At 31.1% G+C, this 16,621-nt stretch overlaps 1 protein-coding gene and 1 non-coding gene across 3 annotated transcripts; both read right to left on the bottom strand.

Annotated features, from left to right (window-relative positions):
* Positions 1 to 328: 328 nt before the first annotated feature.
* On the bottom strand, positions 329 to 9,316 carry LOC107896671 (SAL1 phosphatase). 2 transcript variants are annotated; one of them, XM_041079023.1, is made up of 8 exons: positions 9,028 to 9,316; positions 8,829 to 8,910; positions 5,477 to 5,547; positions 4,823 to 5,025; positions 1,550 to 1,760; positions 1,203 to 1,295; positions 954 to 1,107; positions 329 to 652 (listed from the first exon to the last, which is right to left on the bottom strand). In XM_041079023.1, exons 1-8 carry the CDS (start codon positions 9,091 to 9,093, stop codon positions 486 to 488), a joined length of 1,047 nt encoding a protein of 348 aa, XP_040934957.1. In that variant the 5' UTR covers positions 9,094 to 9,316; the 3' UTR covers positions 329 to 485. The 2 variants fall into 2 exon arrangements, with proteins under 2 accessions (XP_040934957.1, XP_040934956.1); XM_041079022.1 differs by having other exon boundaries at positions 1,203 to 1,301; positions 9,028 to 9,315.
* A 3,609-nt stretch (positions 9,317 to 12,925) lies between these two features.
* LOC121209240 (small nucleolar RNA R71) lies at positions 12,926 to 13,032 on the bottom strand. Its single transcript, XR_005904357.1, has one exon. It is a non-coding gene; the product is annotated as a small nucleolar RNA R71 (small nucleolar RNA).
* Positions 13,033 to 16,621: the final 3,589 nt, after the last annotated feature.

Genomic DNA, 16,621 nt, shown 5'->3' with positions numbered 1-16,621 from the left:
TTAATTGTAAAGAGATGAAAGGTCTTCTTTTTGAGTAACATAGCATGAGATTCTCTTTAGCTCAGCTTTATTAACGGGGCTTTGAGATGACGAAAATTGAAGCACTTCCATTTCCCGATTGGGATCACCTCCATTTCCCGATTGGGATCTTAAATAGGAAAGATTTTGGGACCAACTATGGCGATAATTTCCCATGGTTTTGATTTGCATTTACATTTTTTAGGACAGATTCTTGGACATCTCCGATCATGCCTAATTTTGATCTTAGCTGCAATCAAATGCAGCTTAAAATGCAATGCCAAAAAATAATGCAAATGACAAGCTTCCAAATTCAAATCTTTTGGATGTTACCTTTTAAAACTAAATTTGGAGTTTTAAATGTACTTGTACTTTACTTACATGCATTGGGGAGAAAATAGGAGATAAGGATAATGCACAAGGATTATGTGGGAAACAATAAGAGACTTAGAGTTAAGAGAGCAATTCTAAGGCTGAGGCTTAGATTTCTGGGCCAGGGAGGCTCTAACTGCATCGAAGAGTAATGGCATCAACTTCTGATTGGAAACAATTATGCCAGTATCTAGATCAAGATACTTTCCCTTGGAAAAATCCAATTGCTTTCCTGCAGCATCTGTCACCACTCCCCCAGCTTCTGCAGACCCCAACAGATTTCATCATAATTTGTCAAATAAGATATTTGCAATTTCTGCAACATCTGATTTCACTTAACTATTTCTGCAAATGGTATCATCATTCACTTCGTCTGTAAATGATACCAACATTCACTTTGAATTGGCTACTTATAATGATTAAAATATTCGAATTTGAATATGCAATATTCACATCAAATCCCTAGCATTAAGGGTAGGGCCCAATCCAATAGGGGTAAGATTAAACCAATGTAAGTAGTCACTAACCTAAAAACCTTCAGGTTTAAGAGAGATTGGTGTTACCGGTTACAACAATAGAGCCAGCAGCATGATCCCAAATTTTCTCTCGATACCCATTGCGAGGAAAACGCAGATATATGGCTCCATCTCCTCTGGAAAGAGCGCCGTACTTTACCTGGCTATCCATTCTAATTGGTGCTGCTTTGACCCCAAGTTTCTGTTTGAATCTCAGTACTTTCATTATATTCACTACATTAAAAAGAGAGAGAGAGAGAGAGAGAGAGAGAGAGAGAGAGAGAGAGAGGAGAGTACTTGGGCAATTAAACTGGATAGATCATGCATGGAATGTGCTGCTTCATATGACTCGAAGAATGATGCTTCTTCTGGATTTTCAACAGCACTTACCTGCACCTGAATCCCATAAATATATATAAGTTGCAACTATTTTACTCAGCAACCAAATTATAATCAGGGATCTAAATAGCTACTCCAACTCTATGTAGACTTTGTTGTCACTATTTTGTAGTTTCGGCTCTCTCTGCCATCATTTTGTTTTGTCAGTAGAAGTTGATTATGAGAGTATTCTTTAAATGTGATTAGATAAAAGATCTATTTAAAAGTCACAATTTAATCCCGAATTATAATAAATAATTTACGACCTTGACCGTGGAAGAACCGTCAAGCGGTTGCATATAAGTTCCTCGACCAACTTCAGCAAAGAAGAGACAACCAACTTCATTATTTGGAGAATGTGGATGAGCAAAACTGATGGAAGTTAATGGAAGATTTGGACAAGCCAGCACTCCCAAAACAACATTTCCTCTGTCTAGCAAAGCCAACGCCACTGCATATTGATCTCCCTTTACAAATCTACTCTCAAATTTCAAAAGCGATACTAATTCATCAAAGTGCCAGAGATCAGCTATTTCAGAAAAGGATAACGTATAATTTACCTAAATAATAAAAGTTCACAATCAAATACTCAAACTTCAATGCTATGGACTAACACTGTTAGTTAAAATGGTTAGTGGCATAAATTAGCCAATAAAATAATGACACAGACATTTTATTTTTTATTTTTGCTAAAATAATCTTAACTTTAAAATTGGGAATTTTTGTTTAAATTTTAGTTTTTTTTAACTAAAACTGCAAATTTTCCTAAGTTACATATTTTTTGTTAATTTTTTCCTTAAAAGTTTTCATTTTGAAATTAAGAAAAATGATAATTTGGAAACCAAAAGAATTTTTAAATAATAATAAAAAAAATACCTTCAAAGAAAAAAAAAGGAAAGGGGTCGAGGAGAAAGGACGGAAAGGGAGGAGGCGAGGGATAGTGTGGTTGGCCAACCCAAGGCAGCTTCTTGATCGGTTAAATTCGTTGTTGGCTGACCCTTCGCCAACAAAACCAACCTTTTTATTTGGACTTGACTAGGGGTGAGTAAAACTCGATTCGACTCGAAAAAATCGAAAAAAAATTCGAATTTTGAGTTAAACGAATCGAGTTATTCGAGTTATTCGAGTCAACTCGAATTTTTTTTCGAATTTCGAGTTCGAATCGAGTTGAGTTTTCGAATTCGAATAACTCGAATAATTCGAATATTAAACTATAGTATTTTACATTTTTACTCCAAACTCTTAAACCTTTTTACTTTTCCCTCAAAATTTTTACTCCTTTCTACTTTCCCCCCAAAACTTTTACTCCCCTTCTATCTCAACCCCCCCAATCTACCCAAAATCCATTTCCCACCAAAATTTTACTCTCCTATTTACTTTTTCTCAAAATTTTTTATTTTCCCCCATAATTTTTACTCCCTCCCACTTTCCTCCTCAAACTTTTACTTCCTTCCAATCCCACCTCCCATCTTCCCCAAATCCATCCCCCAATTTTTTTTAATATTTTTCCTCTAAAATTTTACTCCCTTCTATTTACTTTCCCTCAAACTTTTATCCCCCAAAACTTTTTATTTTCCCCCTAAATTTTTACTTCTCACCTTTTACTCTCAAATTAAAAAATCAAAATTATCCAAAAAAAATCACTAAACATAAATAGTAATAATTTTATTTATATCTACTATTTATATTATTAAATTAAATTTCACGTCTTATATTATTTATATTATTAAATTGTTTAGTCATATTGAATATTTATATTAAAATTAAATTATTAATTATGCCATTAAATATTCATGTTAAAATTTTATATTAGTATTCACATTTTATCTTTAGAATAACTTTTATTAAAAAATCATATTTTTACATTTAATATATTTTTTAATTCTAAAATACATAATAACAAGAATCTAAAGATAATTGAAAAAACTAAGCAAGCAAATAAGCTAACCCGTATATAAAAAATTAATAAATAAATTATGAGGTGATGAAAGTTAATAAAAATTTTGATTAATGTGGATAAATTTTATTATGATGGGTGACAGTGATTACAAGGACCCAAAATTATTTTTTAAAATTTAACTCGAACAAATAAATTCGATTCGATTCGATCGAACGCTCACCCCTAGACTTGACTGTGGCGTAATAGGAATTCAAAAGAAAAGAACGCATGTAATATGAATATATTTAATTTCTCTTAAAAATTGAACATATTTATTTATTTTTCTAAATTTTCACATGTTTTTTCAGGATATTTATAACAGTAATTTTTTTAGGTAAGTCGGAGCAACACGATAAACATAAATGATTATTATATTAACATAATAATAAATTTAACGCTCAATGTTCATATACATATTTTTTCAATTTGGTTATTAGTCTTTTTCTTTTTAGCTAAATTTCATTATTAACATTTGAAAAAAAATTTAGATTGCTTTTTTTAATGGAAATATGGACTAAAACATTAATTTGTTAATGATGTTAATATGCATGACACTCCACATGTATTTCATGCCGATATGATACTATTTTTACTTATATGTCACGTCAACAAATGATTTAAAATTAGAGAAATATTTTAAGAAATAAAAATTAAAATATCATAAAAAATAAAAATAAAACAAGTACATATAGATTGCTATGTGAATTGTCAAGTTTAAAATTTTAATATTTTAGTCAATATTTTTGTTTAAAAAGCAATAAATTAATTGCTTTTAAAAGGTTGATAGTCAAATTCGACTCTTTTTAAAAGGTTGAGAATTAATTTTAGCTCAAAAAAGAATGAGGGCCAAATTAACAAATGATATAAATGTTAAAAGCTAAATTTATTATTATGCCTTTTTATATTAAACATTAGCTTCTTTATGGGTTAAAGTATAATGGGAGGTCTCTGTACCATAGGGATGACATTAAATTAGTCCTATTATTAAATTGATCAATTTAATCCCTATACTATTAAAAAGAATCAAATAAGTTCAAATTTTAACATAGTTAACATTTATTTTAAAAATTCTTAAATTTTTTTTCAATTAGAGTTCGATTTCAAACAAAATATTTTATTTGCAAAACCATAAAAACTTTAAAAATATTAGCTTTGTTAAACAATAAATAATATTTTTCTAAACAATAAATGTTAACATTGTTCCAAGTTGGCCTTATTTGATTCTTTTTAATAGTACATAAACTAAATTGATCTATTTAATAGTAGAGAGACTAACTTGATCAAGTCCTTCTAATAGAGGGAATTCTTAGGTCACTCACCCCTATGTATGACTTGAAAAAAATCACTCATGTAAGATAGTATTAAGTAATGATGTTTGAACCAGACTAAATTGATCGGTCTAATCGGTTAGATCAGAAATCGATACGGACGGATTGAATTGGCTAAAAAATCGATTGGGTCAACAGTTGAACTGAATCTTTTGCTTTTTTAATTTTTTTAAAAATTTTTAATGACCATTTAATCGAACTAGTCGAATTGATGAGCTAATGAACTAACCAATCCAATACTAAAAAGATTGACATTAAGTTTTGGAGCTCACCCTTTAGTGCCATCTATAGGATCCAAAACCCAGTGTCGACCTTGGGAGCCACCTTCAGATTTGCCACTGTCAATGGCTTTAAGAATATCTTCTGAGGATAAACTAACACCGTATGATCCGTCACTAGTCAGAGATTCATTCACAAGTTTGGTAATTCTTTCTACTATTTCCCCACCACCATCCTTGCGAAGATCATTCGAATCCTAAACAAAATCCAAAACATCATTTAGAAGAAAGTAAAAAAAAAAGAAAAAAAAAGGATGGTTTAGGAATCTTCCTACGACTAAAGATAGGAATGGGAAAGTAGCAGAAATGTTACCAATTCACCATCACTCTATAGTTGGCATGCTTCCCTCTACTACTTACCTATTCCATTATAAAGGTGTAGTATTTTTGAAAACCAGTCACCTCCTCCATGAATGTATAAATCCATCCCACCTTAATACTTTCCCTTTTCAAAATACGTAAAAAGAACATTCTCCAAAGTTATGAAAATATATATTCTGTTGTTTCCAAACATTCATGAAGGTTCGAAAATTATCAGACTTTTGTGTATACCAGTCCATAAACACCTTTTAAGTAGAGACAGATAGGATAACCTCCAATTATCATTCCTACTTGCAACCATTTTTCAGAAAAAGAAGAGATTTTTACCTCCTCGGCAACTAATGAGAATTCACCGGGAAATTCCTGCTGCAGCACAAAACTAACCAGTGCTTGTGAGCCTGATGAAAGTTTTAAAATTTAATAACATATCTCAGTAAGATTTGCCAATCATGAAGGTTGGAAGATAATATAATGTAACTAGTAATTACACTCTAGATGTGCTCAATTAATATAATTAAGGGTTTGCCTTTGATTGAATTGAAAAGATTTTAAGTTAATCGAGTTGATGAGTCTTATTTTACGATTCTAACTTGATTTCAAATTTTTTCAAATTGAGTAGAGTGAAATGAATTTTGAGTCGAGTTGAATCGAATCAAGTGAAATTATTCCAGTTAAATTAAAATTTTAAATATGTCAAATTAAAATTTTGGTTGCAATATAATTAATTTCACCTTAGAGAATATAAATTTGAAACACTATATATTTGAAAGCTCTTTCAAAGCAAAATAAAATAAAAATAAGATAGTTTAGTATTATAAACTTGAATAAGTAATTAAGTGGTTAGGTCCTCAAAATTATTTTTTTAATTTTTAATTTTTTATATATTCTTTGAATTTTTATATTTTAAAATAATTTTTTTAAAACTTTTTATGAAATTTTGTAATTTTTTATCAATATTTTGAATTCTTTTGTGATTTTTGTTGAAAAGATTAATTTATTTATTTTCAAAATTGACAAAGACTAAAGAGATATTTATACCAATTTATTATTTGAGTTAATCGAATTATTTGAGTTATTCAAATTGTAAAATTTAACTTTATAAGTTAACTCGACTTGAACTCCAAAAACTAAATTAATTATTTGAATTAACTTTAACAAACTGAATAAAAGTTGGGAAAAAATATTTTTTCCAAGTTGAACAATACATATAGCAGAGCCACAATATTCTTTCAACAATGAAAAGTTCTACTTTTTTCAGCTTGGAAACTCTAAATATACTAGTAAAACAAATTAGGAAAGGCAGTGGACAATTAGACTGCAAATATTATGCTTAAAACGATAAAAATAATTGACAAGGTTTTCAACCAATCATACTTATATTAGTGCAACTAAATCCACTGAATTTAAATTATAAAACCTATCACTTAAAAAAAGTTGTCAAGTTTTATTTTACAAAATTTTATCCACAGCTTATCTAAATAATTAGTTGATAACTAAAGTAGTGAAAATTAGAATTATGTAATAAATATATTTATAAAAAATTAATATGAAAGATAATTGAAGTTTTGGTTGAAATAATAAAATTAATTTTAATATGTGTGGATAGTTGTAGTATAAAATTTGAGATTTGGTTCATATATTTTAAAAGTTACTTTTTCAATATAAAAATTTTAATATAATTATTATCTCAAGATTAATCAATTTAACATGTTTATTTTTTGTTAACCATTTGTCATGTAATCAAAATTTCAATTTGAACAATTTTGACAAAAATATCTTTACGATTGAATTGAGATTTTTAAATAAAAAAATAAGACTTAGTTTTTAACATTTTAAGTATAATGACTAAATCTTAAATTTTGTCTAAGTATAATTAGTTAAATATTTGAAATTCATTGTATTATATGATTGAGTTTTTATTGATTTTATATAGAAAAAATAAAAACACTATTATAATAATATAACTTCCGTTGTGTATAAAAGGCTTAATTCATTATTTGATTCTTGAAAGATACTAGTTTTCTTGCTTTGATATTTGATCTTTTTTTGACCCAATTTGATATTTAAAATATGCTCCCGGTATGTTTTTTATCCATTAAAAAAAATTGGTGACCAATCAAATAACGTCACATGGTGTTCTTTTATTAAAAATATGATTTAACTCAAAATTTCGACCATGAAGTATACCATTTTTTCACTTTAGAAGCTAAACTTATTATTACTATTATTATTATTATTATTATTATCAAATATGTATATTCTTTTATCAAATATTTGGGACCCAAATAGGTTATGTGTAATTCACGATGAGGTTATGTTGAGAGAGTAAATTAAGAATAAGTTAGATGGAAACAATAATTTTTATAATTTCTTTCTATTTTTTATAATATGTATACATTTTTTTTTCTGAATTTTTAATATATTTATTTCTATTTTTATAATTTTTAAAATTTATATATATTTGATAAAAAAATACATTTCTTTAACAAAAGAAAATATATATTCAATAAATTTTTTATTGAAAATGAATATACTTTAAGGTGAAATTGTGAATTAAACCTTTTTTTAAGTTTTTTTTAATAAAGTTATTTAAAAATCTTATTGTCACGTGACACTAATCAAAATGTGTCACATGGCATATCCAACTACTCAGAATATACCACGTGGTAATTAGGTTTATTTAAAATAAAAATATTGATCTATCATTGATTAGACATTGACTAACTATTGGTCGAAGTTGACTTATATTGATCAACCGTTAACCATTGTTGATCGATATTGACCAACTGTTGAGTGATTACGTAACATGCCACTCAACCTTCTTTTTATTTTTTAATATTATATATAATATATTGTTTAAAAGACAAATTATATAATGTCTAAATAATTCAAAAAATTTAAAAATATTTTTTATAAAATTCTAAAATATATAAAAATAAATTTTTAAAAAATAAAAATATTATATGAAAGTATTTTTTGGTAGAAAAGAGACAACACTAGGCTATTATAATAACCAATTCATAAATTAAAAGAATCTAGACTCGATCTTCAACCAACAAAACTCTAATCGAAACTGACGGAACTGCGAAAAAAATATATCTAAATTTCGAAAATCTCAAAACATTATTTATATATATATTTGAATTTTGTCAATTTCCGGTTAATGGTGGGTAAATATTTTTATTTTAAATAAACTTAATTGTCATGTGATACATTTTCATTGGTTGAATATGTCACGTGACACATTTTGATTGGCATAATTTGTCAACTGGTTTTTTAACACCACTAAAAAAAAGTTGAATAGAATAATAAAATGATAATTTAAATATTAATCTAGGATAAAATAAAAAAATTTAGGTATCACGAAAAAACCAAATTTAACATAAAGCTTTAAAAAAAAACCGAGGTATGGTTTAGGCAGCATATTGAAAAAAAAAACTTTAAATACTAAAATAGAAAAAAAAATAGATGTAAGAAAATGAGTATATTTGAAAGCAAAATTGTGAATTAAGCCACAGAATTGGTTCATATTTCAACTTGTGGGCATTAATCATATGCTTAAAAAGGAATTGAAACACGTTCTGAATCCAGAATGTATATTTGAATAAGAAACAACAAGATTAAGGCAAAAGAAAAGAGCAAGTCAACGAGAGGCGCAAAGAAAGTAAAGGAAACGTACCATAATCAGCTACTGTTACGGGACTTTTATTCCTACCATGTTTTGATCGAACATCTGATTGAAGCAACGCCTTTTGAACTTTCTGAAACCCACATAAACCCTAATTCAGTTTCCGTAGAAAAAAATTGAAAATCCAGAACAGAAAATGCAGAGAAAATGGGGGTTTTTGTTTTTGGTTTTTGGTGAGAAGGGAAATTACCCGACAGAGACGAGCAGCGAGAGAGGCAGCTTTGATGGCGGCAGCCAGCTCTTTATCATAAGCCATTGCAAAAGCCACAGAAGGAGGAAGGGGCAAATACTTGAGATGAAGAAGAGAGAGGGTTGCGACTAATAAATCTCAACCAATTAAAAGATAAATTTTAAAGTACGAAACTTCGCGCTACCAGCCGATTGAGTGATGAAATTTCCAGCAACTTTCAGTTTCACTTTCTCGTTTTGAGTAATGATTAATATATATCCGACCAAAGACATTACTTGTGAAATACTGAAAATTCATTGGCAGCTAATATATGGTGCTTCCTCAATCATCACCTAATTCTTTGTTTAATTAAGTTTAATCATTAGTCAATAATTTATGAGTTTTATTTTGTAAATTTCAGCTTTTAAGAACATACCATGCCTTTGCAAAAATTGTTAAAAATGTTATATGTAGATGTGATTAATGTGTTATAACAGCAAAATTTTGGTACAAAATTCAATAAATCAAGCTTTATAATATCAAATCATTAAGAATAAGAAAATTAGATGCGCAAATGTACTTAAATCCATTGATATCTCGAAATCTCTTGATTTTGATAATCTAAATTAACACACAAGTTTTTTAAAGAATGACAACTCTCTCTTTTTTAAAGATGGAATATAAAAAAGTTACGTGTGTAATTTGGGGACTATAACACTAATGTATAACTTTTGCATATTAACCTAAATTTCTAATCAACTCATCATCAATTAGAAATTAGTTTTTTAGAGTATCTACACATATTTGGTACATAATTTATTTAATAATTGAAGCCCAATAAACCTTAACCAAATTAGATCACTTTTAAATTGAGCTAACATTTTATGATAGTAAATAAAAACATGTAATTATTCTTATTATATATGTGATGTCCATATTTTTTCAACAATCTCCCACTTGGACCACATATATATACTAATTACTCTATAACCACACGTCATTATATAACCTTATGAGCTAAAACTTTAGTATCATATCCAAAAGGTATTCCAGACAATCTCATCTATTAATTATGTTAACAAATAATCAAGACAACTTTCGTTACATATATCATAATTGAATACATCCTTGATCGCATAGATTAATAAAAAATGATATAGATCAAATATAAATGTGTAGCATGGAAATTTTATGTATTGTGACCTAAACATTTCTATTTCTAACTAGTCCACCTTAATCTTAGTGAGATCAAGTCTTACCAAAATCAGAGTGTAAATAAACCAGATAAACCTTATTTCTATAGAAAATAACCTTAATATGTGTAAATTGAAATAACTAAAAATGTGTATAACAAAAAAATTTTAAAATTCCCACTAAAACTAAATATCCTAAAAGGACATTACACCCATATGAGCAATGTGCTCATAAAAGCCTTGGGTGGTAGTCCCTCAGTAAATGAATCTACAATAATGTAGTTTGTCCCAATATTATTTATAGACACATGACTCACTCTGAACTCTTACTTTAAAAACCATGAATTTAAAGTCTATGTGCTTTGACTTTGATGTGCTCTTGTTGTTATTGGAACAAATGACCGCAATTTATTGTCACAATTTGTAACTTAGTGACAAAATATTCCACTAAAATTGAAGTCTGTATACCTGGCGGTCTCTAACTTATTAGACTTCCGATATGTGAGCAAGTAATGTTTTGTTTTTTGAAGATAATGTATGAACCTTTTTGTTGCCATGTAATGTTTTGTTTTATGAAGATAATGTATGAATCATTTCGTCGCTTTCCAATGATCCATACTTGATTTGCTCAAATATTTTGATAAACCGTAATTTATACATATTTTTATCCTATGCTTACTGCATTTACGGATGATTTCTCCTTAAATTTGGTGAATTCGATGCTCCTAATCCTTTAATTTCATGTTTTATACTTAGGTGAACATAGGAGAGTAAAAAAAGTGAGAAACGGGCCGAAAACAGAGAAAATGGACCAATATAGGAAAACAATACGGCCTAGACTTCCTCACACGGGTGTGTCACACGGCCGTGTCAAATTGGCAGGATCGAAGCACGACTTACATGGGTAGATCACACGCCCGTGCCTATTTAACAGCCTTGACCATGGGTTGGAATAATCGCACACGGACGTGTCCCTGCTGAGCCCAAGTTTAGTCCTATTAGGAAAGGCCAATTTTTAGGGCTCTTAGGCATTCAAAAGCATATTTAAACACTGGAGGAGGCACTTAGGAGGGGGACGCAGAGTAGGAATCAAGGAATTACTCAAGGAAAGCCGATTAATCCATCTCAAGAGTCGGATTCATCATCAAGACTAGAGATCTCCCTTCAAGTTCCTTCAGAAGTTTTGGATTTTCTTATGTTTTGTTATCTTTATGCTTTTGAGATGTTTTCTTTCATAAATATGAACTAAACCCCCTAAATACCTAAGGGGAATGAAACCTAAAACAAGCTTTGTTATTATTATCTGAATTGTATGATAAATATTTGACTTGTTCTTAATTATGTGTTCTTAATTCTTGTTTTAATATTCCAGGATATTGATTCAAGTTAACGCTCTTATTTAGAGGAGGAATAGACCCTGTTTAAGAGTAAAATTGTCATAATTAAGCGGAGTTGATTGCGCGCCTAGAGATAGGGTGACAAGATTTTTTCGGATTAGGGTGAAACGTATTAAGGGAATCCATAGATCGAGTTAATGCAATTCTAGGGTGTTAATTAGAAAGAGATTTCAATTATTCAACCTAGGGTTAGACGTTATTAGTCTCGAGAGAGATAATAATATAACTTAGGGATTTCTACGGATCAAGTCAAATGAATAAATCGTCTGATTCAGAGTCAAATAACAAGTGAAGTCTAGGTGGATTTTTCCTTAGGTATTGTCTCAATCAATCGAATTTTCCCAAAAGTATTTTCCCGAGTTTTCTTTCTATGAATTCTTAGTTAGTAATTAGTTTAGATAACCGAACCTCTTAATTTTTAGGCTAGATAATAAAAAGGAAGTAAATACTAGTACTCATAGTTCCTTTGGGTTTGACAATCCGGTCTTGTTGAGCTATACTACTGTTCGATAGATACACTTGCCTTAATCGTGATAATAAGTTAGTCTCAATAATGATTCATTTATAAATCTTTAAAACCTGTTACGAATATCACACAATCAAGTTTTTGACATCGTTGCCGGAGAACTAGGATATTAGGAACACTCGATTTTTATTACTTTAGCCATTTTACTTTTATTGCAATTTAAGTTTTTCTTTTCTTTTCTAATTCTTCATTTATTTTCTTCTGACAGGTTTTTCTAGTTTATGACTAGAAGAAAACTGTCAGGACCACTCCTTTTTGACGGTGAGATCGACCGCACAGTTCGCAGAAACCAGAGAGAAATAAGGCGAAGCCTAAGATACACAAAGGACGAGCAAGAGGATGATACTTCAACCACAACCGAGGAGATGGTTGAAAACCAAGAAAATCCGCTACCTCTTGCGATTGCTGCTGATCCAGTAAATCAGAATCCTGCTCCACGCACTATGTATGATTATACTAAAACTAATTTAACAGGAACTGAGTCAAATATAGTTAGACCTACTATTGCTGCAAATAATTATGAATTAAAACCTAACACAATTCAAATGATATAACAGTTTGTTCAGTTTGATGGTTTGCAGGACGAGGATCCCAACGCTCCCTTGGAAAATTTCCTAGAATTTTACGATACCTTTAAAATTAATGGCATTTTTGATGACGCCATTTGCCTTCGATTGTTTCCCTTTTCGTTAAGGAATAAGGCTAAACAATGGTTGAACTCGTTACCACGAGGGTCAATCACTACTTGGGAACAAATGACCGAAAATTTTTTATTAAAATATTTTCCGCCAGCTAAAACAACCAAATTACGTAATGATATATCTTCTTTTGTGCAGATGGATTTAGAAACACTCTACGATGCATGGGAGAGACACAAAGACCTTTTCAGAAGGTGCCCTCACCATGGGTTACCGCTTTGGCTATAGGTTCAAACGTTTCATAATGGCCTGAATCCTTTGACTCAGAAAATGATTGATGCAGCCGGTGGAGGAACTATCAATAATAAGACACCTGAGGCGGCTTACAAATTTATTGAGGAGATGTTATTGAATAACTATCAATGGCAAGTTATGAGAACAAAGCCGACGAAAGCAACTGATGTTTTCAACCTCGACGCAGTTACTATGCTATCTAACCAATTAGAACTCTTAAATAAAAAGATTGACGGTTTGTATGGTTCTACTCAAGTACATCCAGTGATGAGGTGTGATTCGAACGGAAGAGGAGCATGCACAGAATATCAACCTTTCAACCCTAGCATCAATGAGGAACAAGTTCAATATATGGGTAATAATAACTCTTGACCCCAAAATAACCCATACAGTAACATTTATAATGCAGGTTGGAGAAACCATCCCAATTTCTCGTGGGGCGGTCAAGGAAATCAAAGGCCACAACATCCTCCGGGTTTTCGATAACCACTTTACCAACAAGAAAAAAAGCCGAACCTTGAGAAGATGCTAACCAAATTCATCTCTGTGTCAGAAACTCGTTTTCAGAATACTGAGACAGCACTAAAAAAATCAACAAGCATCAATCCAAGGGCTCGAAACTCAGATTAGACAGCTTGCTAAGTTAATTTCTAAACGACCACAAGGTAGCCTGCCAAGCAACACTGAATCTAACCCAAGGGAGCAACTCAACACAATTGCCATTCAAGATGAGGAAGGGTTTGTTGCAAAACCAAGGCCAGAAACGATGGTAAGTAAATGTAAGAATGAGGTAGGCCAAAATGACCCAAAGCCGGTGAGTACAGAATATAAACCTCGTGTGCCATACCCCAATGCGATAAGAAAAGACCGATTAGATGAACAATTTGGTAAATTTCTTAAACTTTTAAAGAAACTACATATAAACTTACCGTTTATTGAAGTCCTTTCGTAGATGCCAAATGCAATCAAATTCTTAAAGGAGCTTTTAACAAATAAACGAAAGTTGGATGAGGTGCCGCATGTGGAATTGAATGCAGTTTGCTCAGCCATATTACAGAATAAGTTACCCAACAAATTGAAAGATCCAGGGAGTTTTACGATTCCTTGTTTAATTGGTAGTTTAGATGTTCATCATGCATTGGTTGACTTAGGGGCAAGCATTAATGTTATGCCTTATAAAATGTTTAAACAGCTAGGTCTTGGGAAACCCAAACAAACTAGGATGAACATTCAATTGGCTGATAAAACCATTAGATTTCCTAAGGGTATCATTGAAGATGTTCTTGTTAAGATCGATAAATTTATATATCCAGTAGACTTTGTTGTTCTAGACATGGAAGAGGATAGTAACGTACATTTAATTTTAGGACGACCCTTTTTAGGGACTGCTAGAACCATTATTGATGTTGGTACAGGTGAACTCACACTTCGTGTGGGAGACGAAACAATCACCCTTCAAGCTCGTAATTCGAGTAACACATAAAAAATTAAGGTGGTTGTATAAATCATTCTACTAGTACTGATCACGTGGTGAAACCTTCTGTGCAGGAAACTGTTACAAAGAACGTATATGAGTCGTGTTCAAACAACAACAAGGGACCTATCTATGAAGAACAAAGGCTACAAATCGAGGAGCTAGATGAATGGCAGACACAGAAATCGAGAACACCTGATAGGCCAAAACCGAGCTAAGACGAGCTCAATACCTCACCAAATCAACTTAAGGTTGGAGACAAAGTACTACTAGACTTCTGAAACTAATGAAGAAATTCCTCTTACGGTACTAAGTATTTTTCCATATGGTACAGTCGAGGTAAACATCCCAAATTCGGCATATTTAAGGTAAACAATACTCGTCTTAAACCTTATGTTGATAAAATTTATAGCAGGGATGAGGAGTGTAAACTCCTCGTTCCACCTAGACTATGCAAAAGTGAGGTAAGTACTATAAATAAGCGCTTCTCGAGCGGCAACCCGAGCATTAACAGTGTTAATTTCTTTAAAATTTTATTTTTTAACACCTAACATACTAATCGAATCATGGAACGCAGACTTTCTAAAGACCATACGGCCAGGCACACGGGCGTGCATTAGGCCGTGTGAAAACAGGGCAACATTTTTTCCTAACACGGGATACGATAAGTTGCCACGACCGTGCGACATGGCCGTGGGCGAAACTGCCAAAATAACACGGGCATGCAACACGCCCGTGTTTTGAAACCATGGGCAAACCTATCAATTTAACACGGACGTGTGCCTGTATACACTGGTGTGAGAGAAGCGAACGAGATTGACACGGTCGTGCAACATGGCCGAGTACACCGATGCGCCCAATTTCGAAAACCACGAAACGCAAGGGCTGAAACGAAGGCACATGGGCGTGCCCCACGGTCGTGTGCCCTAATTTTTCTATAAACACCTATTATCTATCTTAGCTTTATCTTTATATTTTGAAATTACTTTTTATTTCCTGTTAATACTATTTTATCTTGAGTTTTTACAATTTTTATTTTCGACTATTTCATTACGAGTAATTATGCTTCATTATATTTCCTAAAGAGTTCCTGATTTTATCACAGTCATAAAGAGCTCCAAAGCTCATTATCAAACAAGAACTAAAAACTCCAATGGCGCAGGACTTATGGACTAATGAACCTCTACCACCACCGGAGTATCCTCCTCCACTCTCACGCCGATTATTCTTCAAAACTCCAGTTCAAGGAATTCATTCATCATTCAGGAAGTTTCACTTCTCTCCTTATCTTATGATTATAAATCTATCTTTTTCAATATATCTATCTTTGTACATTGAGGGCAATGTACATCTTAAGCTTGGAGGGGTCTTTTATATCATCATTAGAAATCCCTGAATTGTGTATTATTCTCACATGAATCACTCATATCACTATTAGAATGAATTTTAATTAATTTATGATTTTTATTGTCTTGAATTAAAATATAGGCATTTATGCATTGAGTGTTTAAACTTTAAGACATTAAGGAATCAAACATGATAAGTTGATTTTTGAAGAATTAAAAACTTTTAGGTTGTTTTTCCCAAGTTTAGGTATTATCTTGAGTTGAAATTCACAGGTTTAAACATAAAAAGCATAATTTTTGTGAGATTTTGAGCCTTTAGAGCATCTATTATTTCTTTCATGCTCACTTTTATTGTTGCTTTGAGTGCGTCAGTATTGAATTGTTATTCTAGAACTTGCTTGATTATGCATGTCAAGACCACACCATTTGATTTGATATGTCAAGATGATAAAGGCACTTAGGTTTAACTCACTCACTCCACAAAAGCCTACCTTCATAATTAACCCTTAGTGAACCCCTTTGAGCCTAACAAACCATTAATTGATTTACCCTCAATATTAACCCATAACCCATTATTGTTGAAATCCCCTAATTTGATCCCTATTTTTGTCGAGATTTGATTTGAACTAATTGCTTAGCTATGTTTTGTTCTTCTATGTATTTGACTTGTTCTTAAAAAAAAAAAACAACAACAATAACAACAACAATACTTACATACATATTAGTAGTAATTCGCCATTTTTTGAG

This window comes from Gossypium hirsutum, chromosome A10 (assembly GCF_007990345.1).
Source record: "Gossypium hirsutum isolate 1008001.06 chromosome A10, Gossypium_hirsutum_v2.1, whole genome shotgun sequence".
NCBI lineage: Eukaryota > Viridiplantae > Streptophyta > Magnoliopsida > Malvales > Malvaceae > Gossypium > Gossypium hirsutum.
This window is presented reverse-complemented; position numbering and strand designations above follow the sequence as displayed.